This window comes from Callorhinus ursinus, unplaced genomic scaffold, assembly GCF_003265705.2.
Source record: "Callorhinus ursinus isolate GAN/ISIS: 27379988/994484 unplaced genomic scaffold, GSC_fseal_2.0 scaffold6, whole genome shotgun sequence".
Lineage (NCBI taxonomy): Eukaryota > Metazoa > Chordata > Mammalia > Carnivora > Otariidae > Callorhinus > Callorhinus ursinus.
This window is the reverse complement of record NW_027397068.1, coordinates 5,877,178-5,903,088: the sequence shown is the minus strand read 5'-3', so window position 1 is coordinate 5,903,088 and position 25,911 is coordinate 5,877,178. Positions and strand designations below refer to the sequence as shown.

At 40.3% G+C, this 25,911-nt stretch overlaps 2 protein-coding genes and 1 long non-coding RNA gene across 13 annotated transcripts in view; 1 reads left to right on the top strand and 2 right to left on the bottom strand.

The window, feature by feature from the left end:
- Positions 1-2: 2 nt before the first annotated feature.
- Positions 3-23,974, top strand: PGM3 (phosphoglucomutase 3). 3 transcript variants are annotated; one of them, XM_025861948.2, is made up of 13 exons: positions 3-70; positions 1,815-2,020; positions 4,128-4,312; positions 6,316-6,383; positions 10,760-10,893; positions 11,815-12,010; positions 14,380-14,537; positions 15,203-15,286; positions 17,625-17,723; positions 19,175-19,288; positions 20,272-20,394; positions 21,586-21,759; positions 22,961-23,974. In XM_025861948.2, exons 2-13 carry the CDS (start codon positions 1,817-1,819, stop codon positions 23,048-23,050), a joined length of 1,629 nt encoding a protein of 542 aa, XP_025717733.1. In that variant the 5' UTR covers positions 3-70; positions 1,815-1,816; the 3' UTR covers positions 23,051-23,974. The 3 variants fall into 3 exon arrangements, with proteins under 3 accessions (XP_025717733.1, XP_073749664.1, XP_025717723.2); XM_025861938.2 differs by lacking the exon at positions 3-70 and adding an exon at positions 94-914; XM_073893563.1 differs by lacking the exon at positions 1,815-2,020 and having other exon boundaries at positions 9-70.
- Positions 4,226-5,451, bottom strand: LOC141372959 (uncharacterized). Its single transcript, XR_012378490.1, has 3 exons — positions 5,318-5,451; positions 4,763-4,822; positions 4,226-4,356 (listed from the first exon to the last, which is right to left on the bottom strand). It is a non-coding gene; the product is annotated as an uncharacterized lncRNA (long non-coding RNA).
- The window catches only part of DOP1A (DOP1 leucine zipper like protein A), a 108,269-nt gene continuing 106,171 nt past the window's right edge, over positions 23,814-25,911 (bottom strand). For all 9 annotated transcript variants that reach the window (XM_073893559.1, XM_073893561.1, XM_025861860.2 and 6 more), the window contains one exon: positions 23,814-24,422. In XM_073893559.1, the coding sequence (XP_073749660.1) occupies positions 24,117-24,422 (306 nt within the window). In that variant the 3' untranslated portion in view covers positions 23,814-24,116. The remainder of the gene's footprint in view (positions 24,423-25,911) is intronic.

Here is a 25,911-nt window from a genome sequence, read left to right as displayed (position 1 = left end):
GTCAGGTAGGAGGAGCCGCCGCGGGCTAGCTGCTCTGTGAGGTGGGGGTGAGGGGTAATCTCCGGCGGAGGTGAGTGGGGCCCTTAGGCTTGGCGACGGGAATGGGACTCTCCAGTCCGTAGGGGTTCGGCCTACCGAAGGGCTGCGGGTAGGCTAGCGGGCAGGCTAGCGGGCAGGCTAGCGGACTGACCCACGGACCGCGCGCGGAACACACCCGCCCCTGCGCCTTCCGAGCGGGCCCGAGGGTCTCATGCTGGGTGTTCTGGTCCAGAGGCCTGGAGCGGGGGGTGGTGGCTCAGGGTTGAGAGCCGGGAAACGTGCAGCCATTTGGGGGCTGGAAGGAAAGCGGAACAAGCAAGCGGTTGATAATTGAATGGAGGGAAGGGGGATGCTCTCAATTCTTGTAGAGTGGTCACTGTTTGGGCTTGTAAGCTTTGAATAAAAGTGTTCGCGCCCTCATTGAACGTAGTTTTAGGACCGAAAACGCTTTGAAGGGTGGAAGCATTTTTTCTTTTTAAAAAAGATTTTCTGGATTTAACAGGACTGGTTTACGCCCTTATGAATAATCATGATATATTACCGAATGGTCAGTTTTTAACAAAGTGTATTCATGCTTGTGAAAGAGATTTGATCACTTTGGACCAAACTGAATTAGCTTGCTGAATACCAGTTTTTTCTAGCTGGACAAAAGCAAAATTTTTTCACCATTTCCTTTAACTTTTGTTCACTGAAGCAATGAAAGAAAATGAAGAAAACAAGATAGGACTGCTGCTCATCTCTGGGCTAACTGGGAATGGGACTGACCCAAGAATTGAATAAATAGTACATACAACTGAGGTTGGAAACCCCAAGTTCCACTTAAAATTGGAGTATCCCAGAGAAGGAAGTACTAGTGGGCTAGGGGCCAGTTAAAGGTAAAAAGAAGATGTTACTTTCAGAGCTTAATTTAGAAGGGTGTCCTGATCCTCCCTTATGAAAATAGAAAAATCCACTGCAAGAAACATTAGGAGGTCTGGGCAGTCTTGGAGAGGAGGCTGTTGTCCTTTGCTTTTCCTTTGGGTGTATGTCTCTGTGGTCTGGGAGGAATAACAAAAGAACCAACAGATTTCCCAGATATTTTGGATATGTAGTCCCAGTCCATTTGACAGTATGACCTTAGGCCCCAGTCTGTCACCAGGTACCCATGTAAATTTAGGTTATTTAACCGAGGCCCAAGCTTAAGTTTTTCCATTTGTGAAATGAGGTAATCTTTGATTGTGTAGGAGTCTGTGAATCTATGTGTGGAATCTTCATTTTAGTTGAGAGTGGACCATTTTAAGTTCACCCTGTGTCCAGGAATAGCCCTGGAGCCAAAATGAGAGATGAGTTGGGGTAATCTGCCATCTGCCCTGGAGGGGATGATGCAAATTGGGCAGGATCTTGTAGGTAATGCCTACCACCAGGACTTACTGTACCATTCTTTTTTTTTTTTTTTTAAAGATTTTATTTATGTATTTGACAGAGAGAGACACAGTGAGAGAGGGAACACAAGCAGGGAGAGTGGGAGAGGGAGAAGCAGGCTTCCTGCTGAGCAGGAGCCCCATGCAGGGCTCGATGGGGGGCTCAATCCCAGGACCCTGGGATCATGACCTGAGCCAAAGGCAGACGCTTAACGACTGAGCCACCCAGGCGCCCCTGTACCATTCTTTTCTTTCTCAAACATTCTTTGTTGGGGTTCAGAACGAGGCAGACCTGTTAGTTTAAGGTGGCAGTTTTTGAAGCAAGTGGCCCTTGAAAGATTTCTTATGCTTGAAAAATATTCCTTAATTTTGTAGACATGGATTTAGATGCTATTAGAGAATACTCAGCATTACATGCCAAACCCAGTGGACTCGTTCTTCAATATGGGACCGCTGGCTTTCGAACGAAAGCAGAACATCTTGATCATGTCATGTTTCGCATGGGATTATTAGCTGTCCTGAGGTCAAAACAGACAAAGTCTACAATAGGAGTCATGGTAACGGCATCACATAATCCTGAGGTAATGCCTTTAGTGCTCTTATAAAGCAAACCTTTATTTACAATAACACATCTTAGTGTCTGAGCAGTTTGACCCCAAGTACAAATTCTAATTCTAGGAATGTGCCTACTCGGTATGTGCCTTTGGATTTGAAATGGCTTTTTCTTAAAGATTAATTTATTTTAGAGAGAGAGATAGTGCATGCGAGGGAAGGGGCAGAGGGAGAGGGAGAATTCCAAGCAGACTGATCACTGAATGTGGAGCCAGACACCAGGCTGGATCCCACAAGCCTGAGACTACACACAACCGGAGCTGAAATCAAGAGTCAGACGCTTAACCGACTGAGCCACCCAGGCGCCCCTGAAATGGCTTTTTCTTGATGAGTGTTCATTTAGCTCATGACTGTAGAGGGTGTGGAGAGAATGAAATTGAGAGTCATTTCTTGGACTATGTCCATATTAGAGAAATAACAGAATGTCCTTCCAAGTTAGTTGTATTGAGACAGTATAAGTAACAAAAAGTATTACTTATGTTAATTTGGTAGAGATTAGAGAGATTGGAGCCAAGGTGGGGAGAAGGGCAAACATTTGAAAAGATTTAGTGCATTTTGAAAATTTTTTAGACTGGTTTTCTTTTCTTTTTTCTTTTAACGATTTTATTCATTTGAGAGAGAGAGAGAGCACATGAGCGAGAGACCACAAGCAGGGGGAGCAGCAGAGGGAGAGGGAGAAGCAGACTCCCCACTGAGCAGGGAGCCCGATGTGGGGCTTGATCTCAGGACCCTGAGATCGTGACTTGAGCCGAAGGCAGCCACTTGACTGAACCACCCAGGCACCCCAGACCCGTTTTCTGTAGTTAGGGAATATTAGGGAAGAGTTTCCTGTTCTGAATGAACAGCCAAACAGGTGGCTCCACGTAAACAAAAGTGAGCTTTGGGCAGATTATTGATGAGGCCTGATGATTCTAGTGTTATGAGAATTACTTTTTTTTTTTAAGATATATTTATTTATTTTAGAGCGAGAGAGTGTGTGAGCCAGGGAGAGGCAGAGAGAGAGGGAGAGAGAGACTCTCAGGCAGACTCCCAGCTGAGCGCAGGGCCTGATGTGGGGCTTGATCCTGATCCCATGACCCTGAGATCATAACCTGAGCCGAAACCAAGAGTTGGACCCTCAACCAACTGGGCCACCCAGGTGCCCCCCAATTTTTTTAGCAAAGTATTCTTTTTGACATAGTTTAACTGTTTTATTATGTATTGCCTGTAGCTCACTAATATGTGGTTTGAATAACATGCCTCTGTTTGATTGTAAGAGCATGAGACTTTTGCCTTTGTAGCTAAATCAGCAGCAAGTTAAAGCTATGTAGGTCTGTGAAGGATTATAACCTCCTCTTCCCCCCACACAAGAGGACATTGCTTGTCCAGCTTGTAAATGTGGATCATTATAAATGTGTAAGTGTCTGAATGTCTAAATCACCACAGTTAATGACTTGTGGGCTGAAGCCTATATTTATTGCTAGGTCTAGAATTACTTCTTAAAACAATACTGAACTGTTTCCTTCAGTTGACATTCACTCTGAACTACACTTTATTTCTTCCCCAAAATTTGAGCAGAACAGAATTGGGAGTCAGTTTTCAGCTTTTGTCACCTACTGGTCGATATATTGGCCAGTATGTTCTTAAAAGAGTCCAGTGTCATAGTGAGGAGGATCTCTCGGTGCCTTCATTCTACTCCATTTGTGCCCTGGTCATGTAATTGTTGGTGAATGCACAGATGACAGCCTTTTTAAAAAACTAGTGTAGCATAGTGGCTGGTGGGTTTAAGAGTCATGTAGACTTGATATTTTAATAGCAGCACTGATACTGTATGAACATAAGCAGATTACTTGCTCTGAATCTGTTTTTTTTTTTTTCCAAAGTAAGATTGGAGTAAGAATAGCATCATTAGTAGGATTGATGTTTGTTATGAGGATTTATATAAAACACCTAGTCCAGTGCCTGGCATTCCATACGGTCACAGGTAAAGCCACTCACCCATCAGTGTCTTTTTTAGGGGAAAACAGCTTGAGTTTACTTCCTCAACTCACCCTTGTGAATATGCACAGATGACTTACTGTTTGCTTTTTTTTTAAGGAAGACAATGGGGTAAAATTGGTTGATCCTTTGGGTGAAATGTTGGCACCATCCTGGGAGGAACATGCTACCTGTTTGGCAAATGCCGAGGAACACGAGATGCTGAGAGTGTTGATGGACATCAGTGTGAAAGCAGCTGTGAATCTGCACCAAGATGCCTTCGTAGTGATTGGTAGAGATACCAGGTGACCATCAGAGTTACTGGTGAAAGCAGCTTTGTGAACTGGACCTAAACGATTGCATTAGTTCTAGTACCCATGATAAATTGAAAGAATTAAGTGGAACTAAGAGGCTCCTCCACCTACCTGGCCTTTTTATTTTTAATAGGATGGAGGTGGTAATCCGCTCCTGCATCTTAGGGGTTTTGGAGTCTGAACCCCAACTCTAACACTGTATGACTGGGTAGGTTACTTAACCTTTGGAGCTTCCATATGCCCATCTATAAAATGTTGATGTTAAAGCCCAACTCAGGGCTTTTGTGAGGATTACATGAGATAATGTATGCAAAATACCTATTTCCTGACCTGAGAGAAGTACTTAACGTATGTCTCCCACCCCTTTACTTCTATAGATTTACTATTTTCTCCTATAAAGTAAGAACACGTGATTGTAATTCAATATTTATAGAGATTTACCTCATAATCTACATTATTGTTGGTTCATATATTTATATCATTTTCCCATGCTGGAGTTCACTGGAAAACATTAACAATATATTATTTCACATACAGTAGCTCCCCCTGCCCCTTATCTGCCGGGGATACATTCCAAGACCCCCAGTGGATGCCTGAAACCATAGATAGTACCGAACTCTATATACCATGTTTTTCTCTATACATACATAATTATGATAAAGATTAATTTTTAAAGATTTTATTTATTTATTTGAGAGAGAGAGCATGAATGGGGGGAGGAGCAGGGGGCAGGGAGAGACAGAAGCCCAGGCAGACTCTGTGCCCAGCGCTGAGCCTAAGGTGGGGCTTGATCTCAGGACCCCGAGATCATGACCTGAGCCAAAATCAAGAGTCCAGATGCTTAACATTGACTGAGCCACCCAGGTGCCCCTATGATAAAGATTAATATATAAGTTAAACACAGTAGGAGATCAACAATAAATAATAATAAAGTGGAACAATTGTAACAACATACTATAATAAAGTTACGTGAGTGTAGTCTCTCTCTCAAAATACCTTATTGTACTGTACTCCCTCTTGTCTTTCTTGTGATGATGTGAGATGATAAAATACCTGTGTGAGAGAGGATATGAGGTCAATGTAGGCATTGTGATGTAGTGTTAGGTTCCTGTTGACCTGACAGTATGTCAGAAGGTAACTGAAACCATGGCCAGTGAAACCGTGGACAAGAGAGGGCTACTTGTCATATTTGGCAGCTTTTGCCTTCCTTTACAAAAAGATATTATTGTAAAATGTTAGATTAAAAGTGTACTTTGAAACAGAAGCATTCTCTTTAAGATTTCATTTTAGAGATTCTTTCTAAAGGAAATTTCTAGTCATAGTCTTAATGATAGGACATTAGGACAATGTCTGGTGTTTTATCCTTAATGTGTTACCAGAGAGACTTCTAAATACCACTGATTGTGGATTTGTAAGTATCAGAAATAGCCTAGTGACTTATGTTCTGAAACAAATTATTATCCTACAGTAAAGCCATCCCACATGTAATTGCCTCTTACCGATTAACTAGTTTAAATGATATAGAACATCATTTTCTACAAGGCAGTTATAATGATCTACTTTATTTTCAGATAGATAATTTGTTCTGACTTTTTCAAATGAAAAATAGGTTCTGTATCCTTGGTAGTTTAATACCCAGTACTGCATTATGCAAAGTGTTTGCATTCAGTATTTATTGCTACTATTTTTAGGTGTTGTATATGGTGTTACAGTCAAACTTGAAAAGGTTTTTGGGTATGGTGTAGTTAGTGTATTTTTATATTTGTTTTCTAAATTCATTTAAAAGCCAAACTCTTTCCAGGAAATGTATTGTGAAAGGCTGCTGGAAAATGCTTATACTCTATACCTCTATTATCTCTGCAGTTTTCAGACTTTACAGGTTTCAGTTCAAATACAGTGAACCTATTATCCTGAAATTTGTAGCATTTGCTTTCAGAACTAGCAACTCTTGGTTTCAGAATGGGATGTGTTATTTTCTTCCTTTTCTTTTCTAGGCCCAGCAGCGAGAAACTTTCACAGTCTGTAATAGATGGTGTGACTGTTTTAGGAGGTCAATTCCATGGTATGTAGCTATCCTGAGTTGTAAATTAAACTTTAAAAAACTTAAAAAACTTTTAAGAAAGTTGTAAAAGTAGTACCATTTATTTTAGAAAAGTTTGAAAGTACAGATAAAATAACTTTTTTAAAAATGAACTTCCAGGTACGGGGGCACCTGGGTGGCTAAGCGTCAGACACTTGTTTTCAGCTCAGGCCAGGATCTCATGGGTCCTGGGATAGAGCCGTTTATTGGGTTCCACACTCAGTGAGGAGTCTGCTTAAAGATTCTCTTCCTTTGCCCTTCCCCCCATTTGCACGAGCATGCGCTCTCTCTACCTCTTTCTCTCTCATAAATAAATCTTTTTTTTTTTAAAGATTTTATTTATTTATTTGATAGAGAGGGAACGCAAGCAGGGGGAGTGGGAGAGGGAGAAGCCGGCTTCCCGCTGAGGAGGGAGCCCGATGAGGGGCTCGATCCCAGGATCCTGGGATCATGACCTGAGCCGAAGGCAGATGCTTAATGACTGAACCACCCAGGTGCCCCAAATAAATAAATCTTTAAAAAAATGAACTTCTAGGTATAAAATACTAGCTTTTTAAATTTAAAAAGTTAAAAATTTTTTCTGGGTGTGCATATTTTGTTTTAGCTATAGGAGATTATATATAAGAAATACTGATCTTAACTTTCTTTAGTAAGGCCAAATTTCCTGAAATAAAAACCTTTGATGTTAACTTGAAGGTGTTCATTCTGGGGAGCTTTTGTCAATATCATGTATTCCCAAATAGCTGATCACATGTGGAATCAGCTGTTACCTATCGAATAGTGGTGGAAAATATCTTTGGCCTGCTTATAATCTGATTTTAAGTTTTGACAGGTAGTTTTTCCTATTTTAGCAAATGAAGAACTACATGCAGGAAAATGGAGACTAGAATCCTGCTCTCACATCAGTCATGCCCCTTGTGAATGCAGTGACTCCATTTTGCTTGGAGGTGAATTTCCCTAGTATCTCCCTAGTTTCTCATTTTAAAGACTTCTTTAACCTCCTTTCCAGCTCCTCTGTGCTCTGCTCGTCCTTCAGAGTTAATTTGGCCTGTTCCAGGAGCTTACTTCTCTGCTCTTCAACTCATTACTTAGCCCACTGCAGGCAAAGTCTCCGTCCTTGCCCCTTCAGTGAAGTGTCTCTCTCAACACTCACCTGAATTCTAATTGCCAAATCCAGTGGCTATTATAAAGTGGGGATTCTTAGCCTGGGGCCCAGGGCTCCCTGGGAAATGTGTGGTTAAGCTGCAGGGACCTGGTTGATCTCTTGATAACAGTGTGCAGAGTGTTACCAACCAGCACACGCACTTTTCTCGGGAGAGGAGTTACTGCTTTCGTCAGATACTCAGAGGGATCTGTGACCTAAAAATAACTTTCAGAATTTATATTTTGAAGTTTTTATTTCAGTTGCTGTCTTGATAGCTCTTCACACTGTGACCTCTTCCTTTCTTTCTTGCAGCTTCGACTTTCTTGGCCACTATTTCTTATCGGTCTTTGTGGGTTCACTCTCTTCATATGGGTGTTCCTTATTTCTCTCTTTCATTCTGCTTGATTTTTGAATGATCATCTTTACTGCCAAAGCTCCAGCTATGTATAGTTTAATTTTTTATTAGTTCATCAAACTTTTTTTTTTTTGAAAGATTTTATTTATGTATTTGACAGAGAAAGACACAGCGAGAGAGGGAACACAAGCAGGGGGAGTGGGAGAGGGAGAAGCAGGCTTCCCGCCGAGCAGGGAGCCCGATGTAGGGCTCGATCCCAGCACCCTGGGATCATGACCTGAGCCGAAGGCAGACGCTTAACGACTGAGCCACCCAGGCGCCCCCATCAAACATTTTGACTGCCTGCTGTATACAACCCTCCAGGGAGTCTATTTCATGCCGCTCACAAATTAAAGTAAGGAACCCATTTTGTATCATGATGTGTGTATATGTACCTGTGTGTGTAACTGACACAAAAGTATCAGTAAATAATACCCACACTGCACAACGTGCATTCATCTGTGTTATTTAAAAAAAAAAAAATGCAGAGATGCTGGTTGTGTCTTACTAAGTGGATTCCATGATCCCTGATGGGCTCAGGTCTGCAATTTGTAAAGCACTAGGCTAAGTGAGGTCTCCACTTAGGTGGTCTGCCCTTACTCCAGCTTCACCTGGTGTAACAGTGTTGTTTATACTGTCCTCAGAATGCTTCACCTTTTGCACTGTCATTCTAGCTCTAGAACCATCACTGTTCTAATGTTTTAATCTAGAAAAACGTGAGAGTAATTTTTTTTTTTTTTGGACCTTTCCGTCATTTCTCTCTTCAGCTTAGTGTTCTTGAGGAAATGAAAGGTTAATGTAGCCACAGCATAGGGAGAATGGGGGAAGCTAGTAGATAAGGTCAGGGAAGTAAGCACAAGTCATAACATCCCAACGTTGTAGTAAAGATTACTTACTTGAGTAAGTCTTTTGGAATATTGTTTTCCTCTCCTTATACACCTCCATCGAACTAGGTTAAGTGCTGATCCACTTTGAACTCCTCCCTCTCCTTCTTTCCGAATCTTGTATCAGAGCCGTGGTTGCCTTCATAAAATACCATTTCCATTGTATACCTGCGGGGCTCAGTAGCTTAAATGACTTTTTGTCTCTAGTCCTAACTCATGTGCTTGACTTTGAAGACCTCTGATGGATTTAGTTACAGAATATTTATTGGATATTGGTCATCTCTGCTATTTCTCCTGTTTCTTGCTCTTGCTTTTGGTGCTTTTCTTGTGTGGTTTGCTATTTTTGACTATAAGCAGTTTGTTTTTCTTGGGAAATTATTTGTGGGACATTTTTGAGGTTTACGGTGAAGGCCTATTTCTGTGGCAAAGTTTGGTTATTGCTTTTGCTGGGTGCCTGGGGGTGCTACCTGACGGGTGGATGACAAGTTTCTTGATGGGAGTTCTTGGTTATGTGATTTGGGCCAGAAATCCAGGCGAGGCCTGTGCTTCTGGTGACAGCTCTTCAGGGATGGGTTATCTCCTGCTCTTCTTGATGTCAAGACAAATCTCCTAGGAGTGGGCACTTGGAGCTCATTCACTTCTGACTCAGCCTTGCACTGAAGAATAGTTCTTTGAGGCTTCAGCTTCATGAGGGGCTGGTCTTCTACTGGGTTTCCTTCCCATCTTAAGTCAGCAAGGATTTTTTTTGCACCAAAAGTGGTAGGTTAATTTCTGCTTTAGAGGAATGCCCTCAAAGCCACACTGGCTTCCCAGAGCTCAAATTTTGGAATTCTGTCTTCACAGAGGTTTTGGCCTTAGTCCTCTGTAACTTGTTGGCACAGCGATGCTTTTTTAAAAGAGATTTTTCTTTTATCTAGCATTTTTAGTTGTTTTCAGGAGTACGGTGCATCTGAATTAAATAGTTGCAGTGTTGTTGGAAATAGAACTCAGTTATTTTTCTATATTCTCTTTTTATGTTACCTATCCATATTAAATGTGTGTTTTTTTCTAACACTACCAAACAATTAACTTAATTCTCTGACATTATCTACCTAGAGGTAGGGTCAGATCCCACAGGTAAAGGGCTCAGTGCCATGTCTCCTCCCCTTCCCCCATTTCAGAATCCAGTCACCTGAGCTTCTGACGACCTCCTCCTTGGTTTGAGTAGTGTGCTAAAGGGCTCACAGAACTCAGAAACATTTTACTTCCAGATTACTGGTTTATGATAAAGGATAAAACTCAGGAGCAGCCAGCTGGAAGAGCTGCACAGGGCAAGGTATGTGGGAAGGGGCATGGAGCTCCCGTGCTCTCTGTCTGGGCAGCCACTCCCCCCAGTCTGCACACGTTTATCAACGCAAACCCCATCCTTTTGGGTTTTTATGGAGGCTTCATTACATAGGCACGATCAATTAAGTGATTGGCCATTGCTATTTGAACACAATCTCTAGTCCTTTTCTCTCCCTGGAGTGGCAGGGGGCCCAGGAATAAGGGAGAGGTCTGAAAAGTTTCAACTCTTTAATCACATGGTTGGTTTCCCTGGCAACCAACCTGGCCCTGTCTAGGAGCGGTCCTCGTCATCTCATTAGCATAACAAAAGACAATTCCTTGCTCTCATCGCTTAGAAATTCTAAAGGTTAGAAGCCCTGCCAGGAATGGAGACAGAGACCAAATCTCTATTTCTTATTATAAATCACAACATCATAATGTAACAGTTACTTGTAATGATTTCAGTGGATATTTATGCATATTTCTGAATAGTTTGGAAGTTAGCATTTTAGTTTTCTGAGATGTCTTTTTTTTAAGGAAGATCTGTCAAATTCATATGGTATCAATCCATTTAAACTTTTTTTTCTTTATTAAGAAATGTGACAAATTGCTTTTTGTATTTCTCTGACAGATTACGGCTTGTTAACAACACCCCAGCTACACTACATGGTGTACTGTCGAAATACCAGTGGCCAATATGGAAAGGCAACCATAGAAGGTTACTATGAGAAACTCTCTAAGGCCTTTATGGAGCTTACCAAACAGGTGAAAATCTCTTGAACATGGTTAGAGTTTAAGCAAATGAGTAACATCAGTTGAATAATTTATCTTAATTAGATAGTTTGTCACTCCTCCTTTTTTCCAAAAATGCAGTGTATTTCCTTTTTCTTTCTAGGGCACCACAAGGTTTGACCCTTGTATCTTGCTAAATATCTGTTGGCATTTACTTGGCAAGGCACGTAGTACATTCTGAGATAATTGGGAGAGAAAACATGGGGTTCTTGTGGTTTCATATTCATTCAGATGAATTTTCTCATAGGGTTAATGTTAGGTGCTATTGGCGTGATACTTGAAGTGTCTACTGCTGAGAAAGATTTTATCTCCTGGGTAGATTAGCTTCTTAAACCAGGTTGAGAAAGATTTGGGGGGGTATAATTAATTTGACCAACAGATACTGAATGCATGTTGTTAACCCAACAAAGCCCTTGTTCTCATAGAATTTATATTCTGAAGTGAGGATGGGCCAGGGAGGAGACTGACAAGGAAAAACCCAGATCTGCCCAGTGGTGTTACATGCTGTGAAGAGAATGACAGGTGTCATTCTGCTCATCCGTCTATATAATTATTCCCACATTTGAATGCCTGTCATGTAATATAGGCTATAGTATTATTTTGAAGGGACCCTGCTTAACTGAGGCTAAATTTTGACAAAGCTCCATTACCATAAGTTATTCCATCAGTGAAACTGTTCTAGTGTCAGTGTCCAAAAAAAAGTTTTTAAAGGTTTTTAAATTTTACTTTGGTTTTCTACAATTTTCACCTGAATGTGTGTACCCTTTTGTTTCCCAGGTTAAAATAGATGAGTTAACTGAAACAATGGAAGATGTTTACATATACCTATATTTGCCTTATGCTTCACTCTTTTATAACTTGAAATTTTTCTTCCATGTGTGTTTTCCTTTTAAGGCTTTCTGCAGTGGAGATGAATATAGATCACTTAAGGTTGACTGTGCCAACGGCATAGGGGCCCTGAAGCTGAGAGAAATGGAACACTACATTTCCCAGGGTCTGTCAGTTCAGCTGTTTAATGATGGAACCAAAGGGAAACTCAACCATTTATGTGGGGCTGACTTTGTGAAAAGTCATCAGAAGCCTCCACAGGGTATGTAGAAAATTTGTTTTTAGAGCTTTTGGAAACCAGTCTTATTTCCAGACAGAGTGGCCAAGTGAGTTGAGTCATGCAGCTAGTCCTGGCACTGCTGCTTGAGACATCTGGGCGTCTCCTTACTCGTCAGTGCCATTTAGAACGTGGTCTGCTCTCTGCCGTAAGTCACACGACTCCTACCGTGTGGGGGTGGGGGAAGGAAAATCAGAAGCTGGTGTTTAGAGCTGTGAATCTCGAACTGTAGCATGCATGAGAATCACCTGGGGGGCTTGTTAGCACAGATTCCTGGTCCTGCTCTAGAGTCTCTGATTCTGTAGGTCTCTGGGGTAGGATTTAGGTATGGTAAGGACTTGCATTTCTCAAGTACCCAGCCTTCCTTAATGGTGCTGGTCTCCTGGGACCACACTTTGAGAATCATTGATCTAAAGGACAGCAATAGTAAGTAGCATTTTTCACCTTATCTGAATTAGACACACTATGGAAAGGGAATGCAACTCTGCTTAATTATAATTGTCTGCAAAAATCACTGTTCTCCACAGTCGGTATATTAGAGGAAAACTTCTGTAGACTGTAGTTGTACTAAGAGGTGTTCTGTATTTAACTGCATTGCAGATACTAAATTGTTAGCGGGTGGGCCACGCTTGGCTTGCAGATGTGTTTTGTTTGGTCTGCTGTGTGTGTGTTTAATTGTCGCCATTTAAAAACTCCGTGATTTCACTTAAATATTAGAAACTCTGGCTTCTTTTTACCAAAATCAGAAAATGTCCATTCTCACATGGCAGTAATCAGCTGCCGTGGAGTGGCTCCTGCCCACTTCAGACAGAACTCCACAGACCTCATCCAGTCAGCTCTCTCATTTATATGGTCCTGCCTCACTGTAGTAAGCAGTTAAATTTTTAGTTGAATCAACCAGTTTGAACTTTTTATTGAATTGCTTGTTTCGACCTTTACTGACAGTTTGGTTCTGTCCATTCACTGAATGTGGAGCTCTTCCTCTCCTTTGCTCTAGGCACTGGTAAGGAGAACAAAGGCATGAGAAATGTAGCTAAAATTAATCTCTTTACAACTTGTAGCCCACTCATACCTGAGACATGCAGAGTGTGACATACCTCAAGGAACTTATGGCTGCTTTCATGTTGATGTTTATTAATAGAGACTAAAAGCAACCTTATCTTGACAATAACCAGACCTCCAAGGTCCTGTAAACCTCACTTTCAGCATGGAGAAATTCCTTAGAAACTTCCCTTCTCTCTAATCACTCCTCCTCGCAAACTTAAAAGTATATAATCAGTCACTCCTCACCATCACAGTGCAGCTCTTTCTGGTATGGATCCTGTCCCCTGCTATAATAGAAGCACATTTTTGGACTTTAAAATGCCTCAAGAATTCTTTCTTGACTCTTGCGCTGGCGGCCCCACATCACAGGCTACAATATGCACAAAAGCATAGGCCCTCTCACTTTCCTGAAGCTTGTGTTATGCCCTGTAGTCAACCTTATGTTCATATTCCTCACGGAAGTCTCATGTTGGATTTGTCCACCTGCTGCTGTCATGGCTAAGGAACAGCAGAATTTTCTAATAAGTTTGACATGACAGTTGCTGAGGTTTTGATAGCTTTATGCAAATTACACAAGCCATATTTCTCTCACAGTTTATAATTCTTTGCTCTTAGTTACCAATGTTTCTTGTTACTGATGGTGTGAACAAATAAAAATCATTTTTATTAGAATTAAAGCACATACCTCATCTATTGCTGATTATTATTATTTTTTTAAAGATTTCATTTATTTGAGAGGGAGAGTGACAGAGATAGCGAGAGAGATCACAAGCGGGGAGGAGAGGGAGAAGCAGGCTGCCGCTGAGCAGGAAGCCTGACGTGGGGTTCAATCCCAGGACCCTGGGACCATGGCCTGAGCTGAAGGCAGACACTTAACCAACTGAGCCACCCAGGCGCCCCTATTGCTGATTATTTTTTATATATAAAGGACGTCATAGTACTAGGTCAGTTGCATTCACAAATATCTGTAGCTTTGAAAAAACTATATGGGAACCTGTTTTGCCAAACCAACTGGCTTATAAAACAGAACTTTATTTTAATATTACATCAAGTTTCAGCATAGAATTCTTTTCCAGTTAGCTGTGAAAGAATTTACCCTGTAAAAACGACCAATAAACCTTTATACTATTTAAAGATTAAGACATTGGCTTTTATTTAGAAGGATAATTTTTTAAGTACCACAAGGCCAGTTATGATCATACTTTAGTGAAATATTTTTCCTTTGTAACCAATGTAAGAGAAAAAACTTTTATATGGAGGTTTATTCCCATTTCTATGACTGAAATGCATTTTAAAATTCTGTGTGCTAGGAATGGAAATGAAGTCTAATGAAAGATGCTGTTCCTTTGATGGAGATGCAGACAGAATTGTTTATTACTACCTTGATGTAGATGGTCACTTTCATCTCATAGATGGAGACAAGATAGCAACACTAATTAGCAGTTTCCTTAAAGAGCTCCTGTTGGAGGTATGGTGGGGTGATCGACTGCCCTTTAAAACAAGACTTACTGGTGACTAACAGGCATTTGAATGTCTCAGAGGCACTATTCTTACAGAGTTCCTTACCTTTGTGGCCAGAAAATACAAGAAGATACGGTAATTTTAGTCATTTCAACATGGGGCATTTGGAACCTGAAGGTAGTACTCTTTTCTTATACTGGCAGAGTTTGTGATTTGAAGCTTTGTGAAGTTTTGGTTTCTTCATAACTGACACTTTAATGAGAGTTCCCATTATCAGTCCCAAAGCCTCAAGTTTAAACAGAAAATCTCATCTTCTGAGAGCTATATTTACTGTGTTATAATATGCCTAATCATGTGAGAGAGGTTTATTCTGTTTTGCTTTTTTGGAAATCCTAGGCCAGCTTTACATATAGAACGTAATGAGAAGTAATTATTATAATATTGGGAAAGATATACTTTGAGAATTCAGTTAAATACTTTTTAATGCTCAAAAGTATTTTAGCTTTTTTTCTGGCATTCATGTAAATTTTCACTTTAGGCATTTATTGCATAAACTGAGACACAGCTGACCTAGGCGATGATTTTGTCATCCTTTAGAACTCTCATTATATGTTTGCTTTTGTAGTTAGTGTCATTACTTTTGATGGCCAGGCAATTATTATTTTTATCTAGATTGGAGAAAGTTTGAATATTGGTGTTGTGCAAACTGCGTATGCAAATGGAAGTTCAACACGGTATCTTGAAGAAGTTATGAAGGTATTGAACCATTTCAATTTTCTGGTAGCTTCTTAATATATTCTAAGATATTTCTGTGAGGAAAACAATGCCCTCATATAAGTGAATAGGTTGTAATACATGAAACTGAGCTGTTGTCCATTTAAGGGTAAGTAGAAATCAAACATAGGAAAAAAATATTGTCCCTGATGTGAAGAGAGATTCTCCCCCCTCCCTTTTTTTAGAGCATTTCTTTTAGAAAACTTATAAATTCTTTCTCTGCCTCCTTTATAGTGAATGTAAATCTTTTTAAAGGCTAAGCAAGTTTTATAGCTCGGGAATGTTTTCCATAAGGGTCTGGAGTCCCCTCATTGAAATGTAATCTTAAGGGAAGATAGCACCCCTGTCTCCCAGGCTCCTGAGAGTTTCCGTTAGTTAGAGCTTGGAACCAGCCACTTATCTACTTGTTATAGAGATATGAGAGGTTTTATTATTCTTTTGGTAAGGACTAAACACTGCCACCACAGTTATCAGGCACATTTAAGACAGTGTGTGACAAATGGTCCTGTGCAGTCTTCTTGAGAAGTGGGCCTATTCAGTAGGCATAGGGACTATTGCTTTGGGGTTTCACAGTGTGGGAGACAGACTGGGCTCAACTAATACAGCAAGGAAAAGTGGAGATTTTGGAGCCAAGGAGCAAAGGGGGAGGGGGTCATTAGATGGAAAATTACTGAGCAGTCATCAGGGGTCAGGGAGGATTCTGGCTAAATCTACCTGAACTCCTGAAGGCAGGCTGGGTGATTAGATATTACCTGGGGGATGGTACAGCGTGAGGACTTTGATCAGTTGTCGAAGGTAGGACATTCTTGCTGAGGTTGGACTCTGGGAGACGCGCCCACGGGATAGGACCTGTTCAGGCTCACAGGGCAAGTTTGGTCTGAGGTTGGAATCTGTTACTAGTTTTGTATCTTATTTTTTCCCCCAACATCCACCAGATGACTGACCATCCTCTATACTACATCACCTGCTCTAAGAGTGAGTTAGAGGGTCCATGGCCAAAATTAGATGTTTGTCTTTCTCTTTTTCTCACTAGCTAGTGTATTATTTTCCAACTTTTGTGTATCCTTTTTCAGACTGCTGCATTTTACTAGTTTTTGGTACCTTTTCATTCTTTTTTAAGCAAGAATGGCAAAGTCAAATTCTGGTATAATAGGTGAGGTAAGAACAGCAGGGGTATAAGGACTAGGAACAGTGCCCGCCAGGCCCACTGCTGTCTCCTTTAGTCAGATTCTTCAAGAGAAGCTGAAAATCTGAATTTTTATGTGAACCTCCTACTTTTTTAGTCTTGGCAATTGATGCGAAATTCCAAAGAGATAGGTAGGCAAAATAAAACACATCAGGAGGCTGCTAGTTTGTGACCTAAGTAGAAGGTTGCAGTAAACGCCCTCGGCACTCCATCTGGCCCAGTGGCCTGCTGTTCATGAGGATTATTCTCAGTACTTGAGTTATCGTTTTAGTATTTTCTCATGTTCTGTCTTAAAAAATTTTTATAGGTAAAATGCCCTGTTTAAGAAACTGAATGCACCAGAAACTGTTAATCATCAACCCATTCTCCTCTGGGTGGATGAAGTATTTTGAGCTCTAGCCTTTCCTGAGGTCTTTTAAATCCAGTCAAATGCTGATCTGACTTGATCTTGGTCTCCTCGGTAGTTCTGCTGCGATCAGTCTTAACCACTCTTCTCGTTCAGATCTCTCCAAGACTTGGGCCGCCCAGTGTTGCTAGTCTTACCACTCTAATTTCTTAATGGGATTAGTCCTAGAAACCTCCTAACCAATCTCTTTGACCCTTCTAAGCCAGGGGATGGCAGACAGGGGCCTGTGGACTAAATCCAGCCTGCCACGTGTTTATGGTTTTATTGGAATACAACCATGCTCATTTGTTGCCGTTATCATCTGTGGTTGCTTTTATACTAGTGGCAGAAGTGAGCCGTTGTGATATGATCTCTATCATATGGTCTGTACACCCTAAAATATTTATCATCTGGCCTTTTGTGGTAAAAGCTTGCAGACCCCTACTGTAAGCCACTCTCCACACTGTAGCTAATTGAGCTTTCTGCAGTTAGATCATATCACTCTCCCACTTGGAATCTTTCATTATCTTATCAGGGGACACACTCTCTCTCTCTTGCTTTTTCCTTGGCTGTGGGCTTCTCTACTGCCTTCTCTCCCGCATACTGATACCACTTTGTATTTTAATTGCTTGTCTTCCTCACTAGCTAGCTCCAGGAGGTTTGTTCCCTATTGTATCCTTGGGAGAGTAGGTACATAATATCTGCCCATTGAATAACTGCTGTTGTGTTTCTTTAAATATATGTTATAGGTGTCTGTCTATTGTACTAAAACTGGTGTAAAACATTTGCACCACAAGGCTCAAGAGTTTGACATTGGAGTTTATTTTGAAGCAAATGGGCATGGCACGGTAAGTTTTTTTAATCAGCTACAACCGGCTTTAGCTGGACGTTTTTTAATGATGGGAGTTCTGTATCTGGATGGCAATAGGTTATACCCCCCTTTGTTGAAATGATCAGTATGATGGTAGAATAAGATTATTTGGTTAACATACTATATTCTTATGTGTTGTGAAACTGGTTTTCTTTTAGATTGATAATGATCTTTGAGTATGAAGAGATGAGTCTTAGTTTCTTAAAAAAAAATATGCAGTTCTTTTTTTACAAGCAGATCATCTATATATTGTTTAAAATCTTTTCTTTGAACGGGCCACAGGTGGTACAAGGAAAGTTCAGTAGCTTTGGTGAATTGAAGTGTTGGAATGCCTGAGAATTAAGTTATGAACAACTAGAAATGAATGTAATTAGCAATAAGCATATAAAATTTTTAGGGGGCTTTCTGTAGGTAGAATGTTTAAAAAGTTTGAGATATAGTTCACATACCTTAAAATTCACTATTTTGAAGTGTATTATGTGGCTTTCAGTATATTCATAAGGTTTTTTTTTTTAAAACGTTTTTATATCTCACCTCATTTCATAAATGGATTGGAGGTGGCCAACAGAAAATGTTATCTAGGTCAGATTATTTTCCTCATTAATTCCGAGCTGGCTTCTAGAGGCCTTGAACGTAAGAAAAATAACTTCTTAGGAAATGCAGTTAAAATATAACTTCAGTAATCTAATTAATGCAGAGGTTGATAAATGATTTTAGAGGGCAGATAATAAATATTCTAGTCTTTGGGCCGTAAGGTCGCTGTTGCTGGTATAGGGTTGAGTGAGTGGGTGTGGCTGTGTTCCGGCAAAAACTGGCCAGTGTATTTTAGTTTACCAACAAACATCTATTTCATCAAGTGCTGACTGTAGTATTGAGCCTTGGAAGGCACTAAAATCATGGCCAAAGAATTTTAAAAATGACAGGAATCTTGAGGAACATGATATATATAATATCCATGGTACTGTTTGCCATAATGTGATAAATATGATGAACCGCTTTCTACTTTTACCTAGCTTATATCCTTTAAATTTTTAGGATAAGAAAACTGCACTACTTATGTTAAATTATATATTCTTCCAAGTAAAATGGACACAGGCTTAAAGAATCTGGTGGCACAGGACAGATGGAGCTGGCCGAGGGGCAGACATAATGAACTCATGTACTTTGCCTCTGCCAGGGTGGTACTTTCTTTGTAATCAGCTCTTTAAATTTTGATAACCAGTGTCATAATTTATAAATGAATCCCCCCTCCCCCTGTAATATCGTTTGGGTACTGATTCGATCTTGTTAATTTCATTCATTCGACGGCTGCTATTATTTTTCCCCTCAGTTTTTCCGGATTCATTTTGAGTTTCAAAAGTGGTTTAGCTAGGGTGCCTGGGGCATGGATAGTGGTTTGTGACTTTGTGTTTTATGCTTTCATTACAGGTACTGTTTAGTAAAGCTGCTGAAACAAAGATAAAACAACTAGCAAAAGAATTAGAAGATAAGAAAAGGGAAGCTGCTAAGATGCTTGAAAATGTTATTGACTTGTTTAACCAGGTCAGAGCTGGTGGGGTGGCAGGCTCTTGGTTACTTTTACATTATTCAGAAGGTAGAATAGTATGCTGGGGGAAAAGAGAGAGGGAGAAGCAGACTCCCAGGGAGCAGGGAGCCCGATCCCAGGACCCTGAGATCATGACCTGAGCCGAAGTCAGATGCTTAACTGACTGAGCCACCCAGGCACGCCTGAATAAGACATTAAAGTAGAAAAGTCCTGGCAGCTTCCTTGCCACAGTGGTATGTATATACAGTTGAGATTTACACTGAAATGCGGTGATAAAACATTGATGTGCTTCCTTCCCCCTACGTTTTATGATGAAAATTTTTAAGTATAATGAGTTGCTTGCACCTAGAGGCAAGATTCAGCTATTGAGTCTATATATATGTGTTGCATCGTTGAGATTGGAGTCTACAATATGGCAATGGAAGAGCAAGCAAAGAGTGGGACTAGGAAAAGCGATGGAACTAATATTTGAGTATCTTGCACATACGAGGCACTTGACATACCTCATTGTGTAATCCTTGTAATAACACAGGGAGGGGGTTATTATAATTCCCATTTCATAAATGAAGAAACAAAGAGCTCGGAGCTACTAAGTGAAGAGTATGGATCTAACTTCAGGTGTGTCTTATACCACTTTACCATGCATGATGCCTTCCATTGTCATGGTAATAAATATCTCAAAAGGGAGCTAGTTATAAAGGAAAATTTGAATCATAGAATGTTAATGCTGGAACCTTAAGAGTTATCCAGTCTAATTTATAATGAAGATTAGAGGCAAGTTTCTTAAGAGCTAGTTTCAGTGTTCTTTGTTTAACTCATTATGGTCTTCCATTCCCTTATTTCTCCATCCACTCCAGTTTAATAATCCCGTGTGGGGGCAGGGAGGAAGCACAGGATACTGTGATTGGTTTTCTAAGACAGAGCATTCTTATCCAAGCTTTGCTGGCATTAAAGTACTTTCTTCCATTGTGTCTCGTAGGCAGCTGGTGATGCTATTTCTGACATGCTGGTGATTGAGGCAATCTTGATTCTGAAGGGCCTGACTGTACAGCAGTGGGATGCTCTTTATACAGATCTCCCAAACAGACAGCTCAAAGTTAAGGTGGGAGCGAGATTTTAAAACTACTTCTTTTCTGAAAATTAAAATGTATTATTATCTCCAATCTCTATGTGAAAGTAGTTCCTTTGTGTCATAGTTCATTATGTACGTATATTGCACAGAAAATGCCTTATATCATCTGTGTTTTGTCACATCTTAAAAATTATGGCATAACCATTCAATTGTTTGAGAAGTATTCACTTTACAAACTTTAAAGAAAAGGTGATACATATTATTTATAATGAAGATTTTATTATGGAAAATTTAAAACACAGAAGTGTGGGGAGAACAAAACTCAGCTTCAACAGATTTCAGCTATTGTCCTTCACCATATCCCCCATGTTATTTTGAAGCAATCCTGATAGCCTATCATTTTGAGTGAAAATATTCCCTTTGCGTGATTCTTGGTTCATATAGTACTTTCCTGGGGCTAGATGCTGCAAAGTAGGAGATAATTTTTTTTTAAAGGCATTTCATAGAAATGTTAATTGATATCTATACGCCATTGTGCACATTTGTGAAAGATAATTAACAGGTAGTAAGGCCCAAGTTCACACAAATGGCTACTGATTGTTCAGATTAGTTTTTGGCATATTTAGGCAATTTTTATCATGACCCTCTTACATAACTGGTTGCCACTTTCCACTTTATAAAAATACTTAGGGTTATTTGATCAGTGACTTAAGGCCTACAGTACTTACTGGCTATTTTAGTGGTAACTATAAGACAGTGTGGAAATGGTATCTTTTTTGCTTGAGGTATTCTTTAGATATTGAAGAAAGAAGCTGTACAACTGAAATTAACCTTGATTTTGTCAGAAATAAAAATCGTAAAAATTTTTTTTAAAACATTTTATTAGAAGTGTGAGCTCGTGAGTGGGTGGAGGGAGAGAGAGAGAGAATCTCAAGCCAACTCCACACAGAGCATGATGCGGGGCTGGATCTCACAACCCTGAGATCATGACCTGAGCTGAGACCAAGAGTCACAGGCGCCCCATAAAATTTTAGTGCAGTTGTATTCTGTGCTTATTCTGGTACCTTACTGTCTGACGGTGTTGCACTTGGGGGTACAATAAGCTGAAATGTAGGTCTGTTACTATTGAAATGGCCACAGTCTTTCGGTAGGAATTACGTTGAAGAGGTCAGGCTTCTGAAAGGAAGTGTAATAGTGACAAATACAAAATGTTTTGCATAGGTTGCAGACAGGCAAGTCATTAGCACCACTGATGCTGAAAGACAAGTAGTTACACCTCCGGGACTACAGGAGGCCATCAATGACCTGGTGAAGAAGTACAAGCTTTCCCGAGCTTTTGTCCGGCCTTCTGGTACGGAAGATATAGTCCGAGTATATGCAGAAGCGGACTCGCAGGTAAGCTGGGGCAGTGCTATTGAAAAAATGTGCAGTGAGAGTCTGACAACATGGGTAGTGGGGTTGGTGGCAGGAGAGAAAAACTATTTTAATAGTGTTGCAGTCTCACTGATAATTAAGGGTTTAATGTCTGAGATTTGTTTATGCAGATTTTTAGGTTCTTATTAATACTACAAAATTATTTTCATCAGTAGTTGAACAAAATTAGATGCACTTAGTTTATTTCCCCAGATATTTTTCTTTTGATTTACTACAGACTTCCTGAAACTGCCCTATTTCTAGCTATGGTATGAATAACAAATAGAGACTTGGTTTGCCTTATGTGGCCTGAAGTGGATTATCCTTTTTTCCCCTCCTTTAAAAACATAATCCTGCTGCTTTATGAAAACAACCAGCTTTGCGGTCCATGTTTAAATTAACTGGTACCATCAGCCATGCTGATTGAAATTCATCTTTGTCTCTGGACTTTGTTTATTTGAGAGAGACAGACAGTGTGTACAAGTGGGCGGGGGGAGAGGAGCAGAGGGTGAAAGCCAAGCAGACTCCGCACGGAGCTGGATGTGGGGCTGGATCTCAGGACCCCAAGATCATGACCTGAGCGGAAACCAAGAGTCAGATGCTCAACTGATTGAGTCACCCAGGCACCCCTTTGTCTCTGGACTTTTGTTTTTTAAAGTAATTTCCTTTAGACAGCCTTGCCCTCTGCTGCTATTCTCCTGATAAGGTAAAGACCTCATGGTCTGGACTTTTAAAATTTGCCCTCTTCACACACCATCATCTTAAACCCTGATAACAGGCAGTCAGAAGGAGGCATTTTATAAGGGAGCTGGCAGCTTTTTGGCAGAAGCTTAGGCCATCCCAGAATATAGTGAATAAAAATCCCTGGTGGACGGGGAGAGGCCATCTGGGACCTGAACGGTTACTTACTCTTAGGCCAGTTGTGGCCTTGCTTTTAAGGAGTAGGTTTTATTGAATTATTCAGAGTTTGGGAATAATCAAATTAGATTGTAAAATCAGTTAAGGACTCACCTGCCTTAAATAAATGGAAAACTCAAATTCTTCTCAGAGTCTTGGAATTTGTTACTGAAAGATTGAAAAAAAGAAAATTTTTCATTTGATATGTTGAAACAAAAGAAGCTCCTTCCCCTTCCCTCAGAGTTGATGCTAGTTCTCATCTAATCTCCTTTCATGTAATTTGCAGGAAAATGCGGATAGCCTTGCTCATGCAGTGAGCTTGGCAGTATTTCAGCTGGCTGGAGGAGTTGGAGAAACACCCCAACCAGGTTTCTGAAGACAATTTTTTATGTTCATGAGAAACTGGGTTTTTAAAAAGTTTTTTACAAAATAGTACTGCCATTATGGTGACAGGTTCAAACACATTTGTAATCAAAATGTTTACAGTGCATCTTACTAGACTGCTTCTAGAACAGATTGTTTTTCTTAAACACTACCATAAGTAATTGTTTAGAAGTAGGTAAGCCTTATACTTGTTAAATTTAGTTTTTAAAAAGCAAAACTTACCGAATTTCAGTCTCACTAATGTAAAGTACCTGGGCTTCACTATGTGATTCAGTCATTAACTTTCTAATACATGCAGGGAAAATTCATGAGGGCTGCTGGAAAAGTAAACCTTATTATCAGCTCCTTGGAGTGTCTTTTTCCATCGCCGTTACCTAGCCACACTTGCTGTTTTACAGGATTCACCATTGTTGATACGGATGGGGAGGGTGGAGAAGACTTTTATACAAACAATTTTTAGAATGATTCTTAAATGACTTACCTCTTCAAGGAACATCACCAGGAATTCAGAGGTGTGAGATGGAGACTGTGCATCTCTACTCTGTACGGAGGTTGAAATGCTCATGCTACATTTAGGAGGATGCATGGCCCAGGCTCCAGTTATTCTTTACTCCTCTTAGTGAAGGCATGCGGGAGAAAACTAATGGTCATACCTTACCATGCCTCCGACAGAAAAGTGACGCCATTCTGATACTAGAATGTGGTAATAGAAAGAAGATCCCAACAAATCTAAATTAAACAAAGCCTGAAACCAATAGCAAAAAATGTGCAGTGTGTATTTTGCAGGTTTAAGACAATTCAGGACAGTAAAACAATGGACTATAGATGTATATATAGATCTCTCTCAGGCACCATAATCAATATGAGCCAACAATATTTAAACTTGATTCAGGCCACATTCAGACATTTGCTCTTATTTACAAATATTTAAATTAAATACAACCTGAAATGTGTTTTGTTACATACAAAAAAGAAAAAAAGAAACTATACAACTCGGAGCAATGTTTGTTTTAAATAATTACATTTACATCTAGTTAAATGGAACCACTTGTAATGCCTCAAGTTTTTATCACCCCTTCCAGAAAATCTTTTTCTACCATCTCTTCTATTTTTTGCCTGGCTTTGCTGGAAAATGGTTTGTGGTTTTCCAGTTTCATGTCCTTGTTAGGGAAGGTGTTTGAGTAGAGGATGGGGCTCCCTGAGTGTCCTGCACATCGGCTGGTGACTTTGCTGTTGAAGACTTGGCTGAGCACATTGAAGAACGGCAGGAGCTGCTCGATACTGCGCACGGCGCAGATGGTGAGCAGCAAGTGCCCCGGCTCCCAACCCAACGTTCTCCCTGAGTTGTCTTCCTCCGGATTCTTCTGTAGAAAACACAAGGAGATTGTTATACAGATGAATACAGTCCATGAGAACATTTCAAAGGGTATAAACATCAGCAACAGTTAACAAATACAAATGATGACAGTAAGTCTCCATTCCAGACTTGATTAAACTCCTGCTTCTAACTGAAGCCTCTTCATGCCAGTTACGAAGTGTGGGTAGATGGGTCCAATGCCGTAGTCATGTTTTCCAACTGGAGTGCGTAAGTACGCTCATTAGCAGAATTGGTTTTGGAGAGGGAGAGTCAAATATTAACAGTTTATGTTGTGCTTTGCATATACTCAAAAAGCTCCCAGATTTCTGGACTCCCGCTAAGGTGACCCAGGACAAGTGACCACAGAAGAAGGTTAAGAAGAGACCGCAGTCTTCTCCACGTCACCACTAGTAAATCAGGTAGTTCCCTTCTAGCCAAATGGCTTAAACTTGCCACAACATGGTAGCAGGCTTCCAAGTGAATAACTCAGTACGAGAGAAAGGAAAGGAGCACTCAGGAGAGACCCTGCCATCTGCTTCTTGTGTTAAACAACATAGGGAGGAAAGCTGGACCTGGGGTCGAAATAACAGGGTGGGTGTCACGGCTCTATTTACTCACTGGGGGACATCCTTGGGCAAGATACAGAAAGGTTCCTCATTTTAAAAAAGTGGGGAAACAATCTATTTTCCAGCAGAGAAGTCAAACGAGAATGTAGGTGAAAACTGTCAACTAAATGTAAATGCAATTAAAATAATTTGTGTACCAAGAGGCTGGTTTCAAAGGCCAACTAGACTATACAAAGATGTAGACATCAGTCTATCTAAGGAAAGTTACAAGAGAACTGGAGATGTCTGAGTTTGGGCAGAATCACAGATATAAAAACAGAGTGGAGAGAATGAAAACAGACATGGACTGGATAGAAAATGGGAAAAAAAAATCATCAAGGGGGACTTAAAAAGCAGAACTACTACAGTCTGTCCTACTGGTTAACAAATGGAGTTTGCCTTCTCAGATCAGATGTTTCTTTCACTAAGTTTTAGTAACACTAGTTTCCTAGTGGAGAAAGCAGATGCAAAATCCAGCTTATCATGTGTGATCACAAGCTTTGTTTGCTTATTTAAAAATGAAATCCTGAGAAAGGAAAATAGATTGAAGTTAAAATAGCAAACAAAAAAAGATCATCCAGTTCTTTAGAGCCAGAAAAAAAGAAAAAAAACCCAGCAATTCTTTAACCTCCAATCTAAAATACAGGCTTTAGAAAACCTCTTCCTTTTGCTTAACTAGAACACTGGCTTTAATGACAGTCCCGGGACCGACTTTCCCATCACTGGCTACCGTTCGGTTGGCTGACCATACCACCTTTCCAGTCCCCGAAATTAAACTGCAATCCAATAGTAATTCAAGAGTAAACATGAATTTATCCTGAGGGAAAAGGCATAATATGCTTGAACCCTCCATACAACTAGTTTACAAATGTAACTGAGGTGTAATCTTTT

Coding starts and splice junctions, on each gene's coding strand:
- PGM3 (XM_025861948.2), top strand. CDS start 1,817: ATGGATTTAGATGCTATTAGAGAATACTCAGCATTACATGCCAAACCC. Junction 2,021..4,127: donor CGGCATCACATAATCCTGAG/GTAATGCCTTTA, acceptor TTTTTTTTTAAG/GAAGACAATGGGGTAAAATT. Junction 12,011..14,379: donor TCATCAGAAGCCTCCACAGG/GTATGTAGAAAA, acceptor TCTGTGTGCTAG/GAATGGAAATGAAGTCTAAT.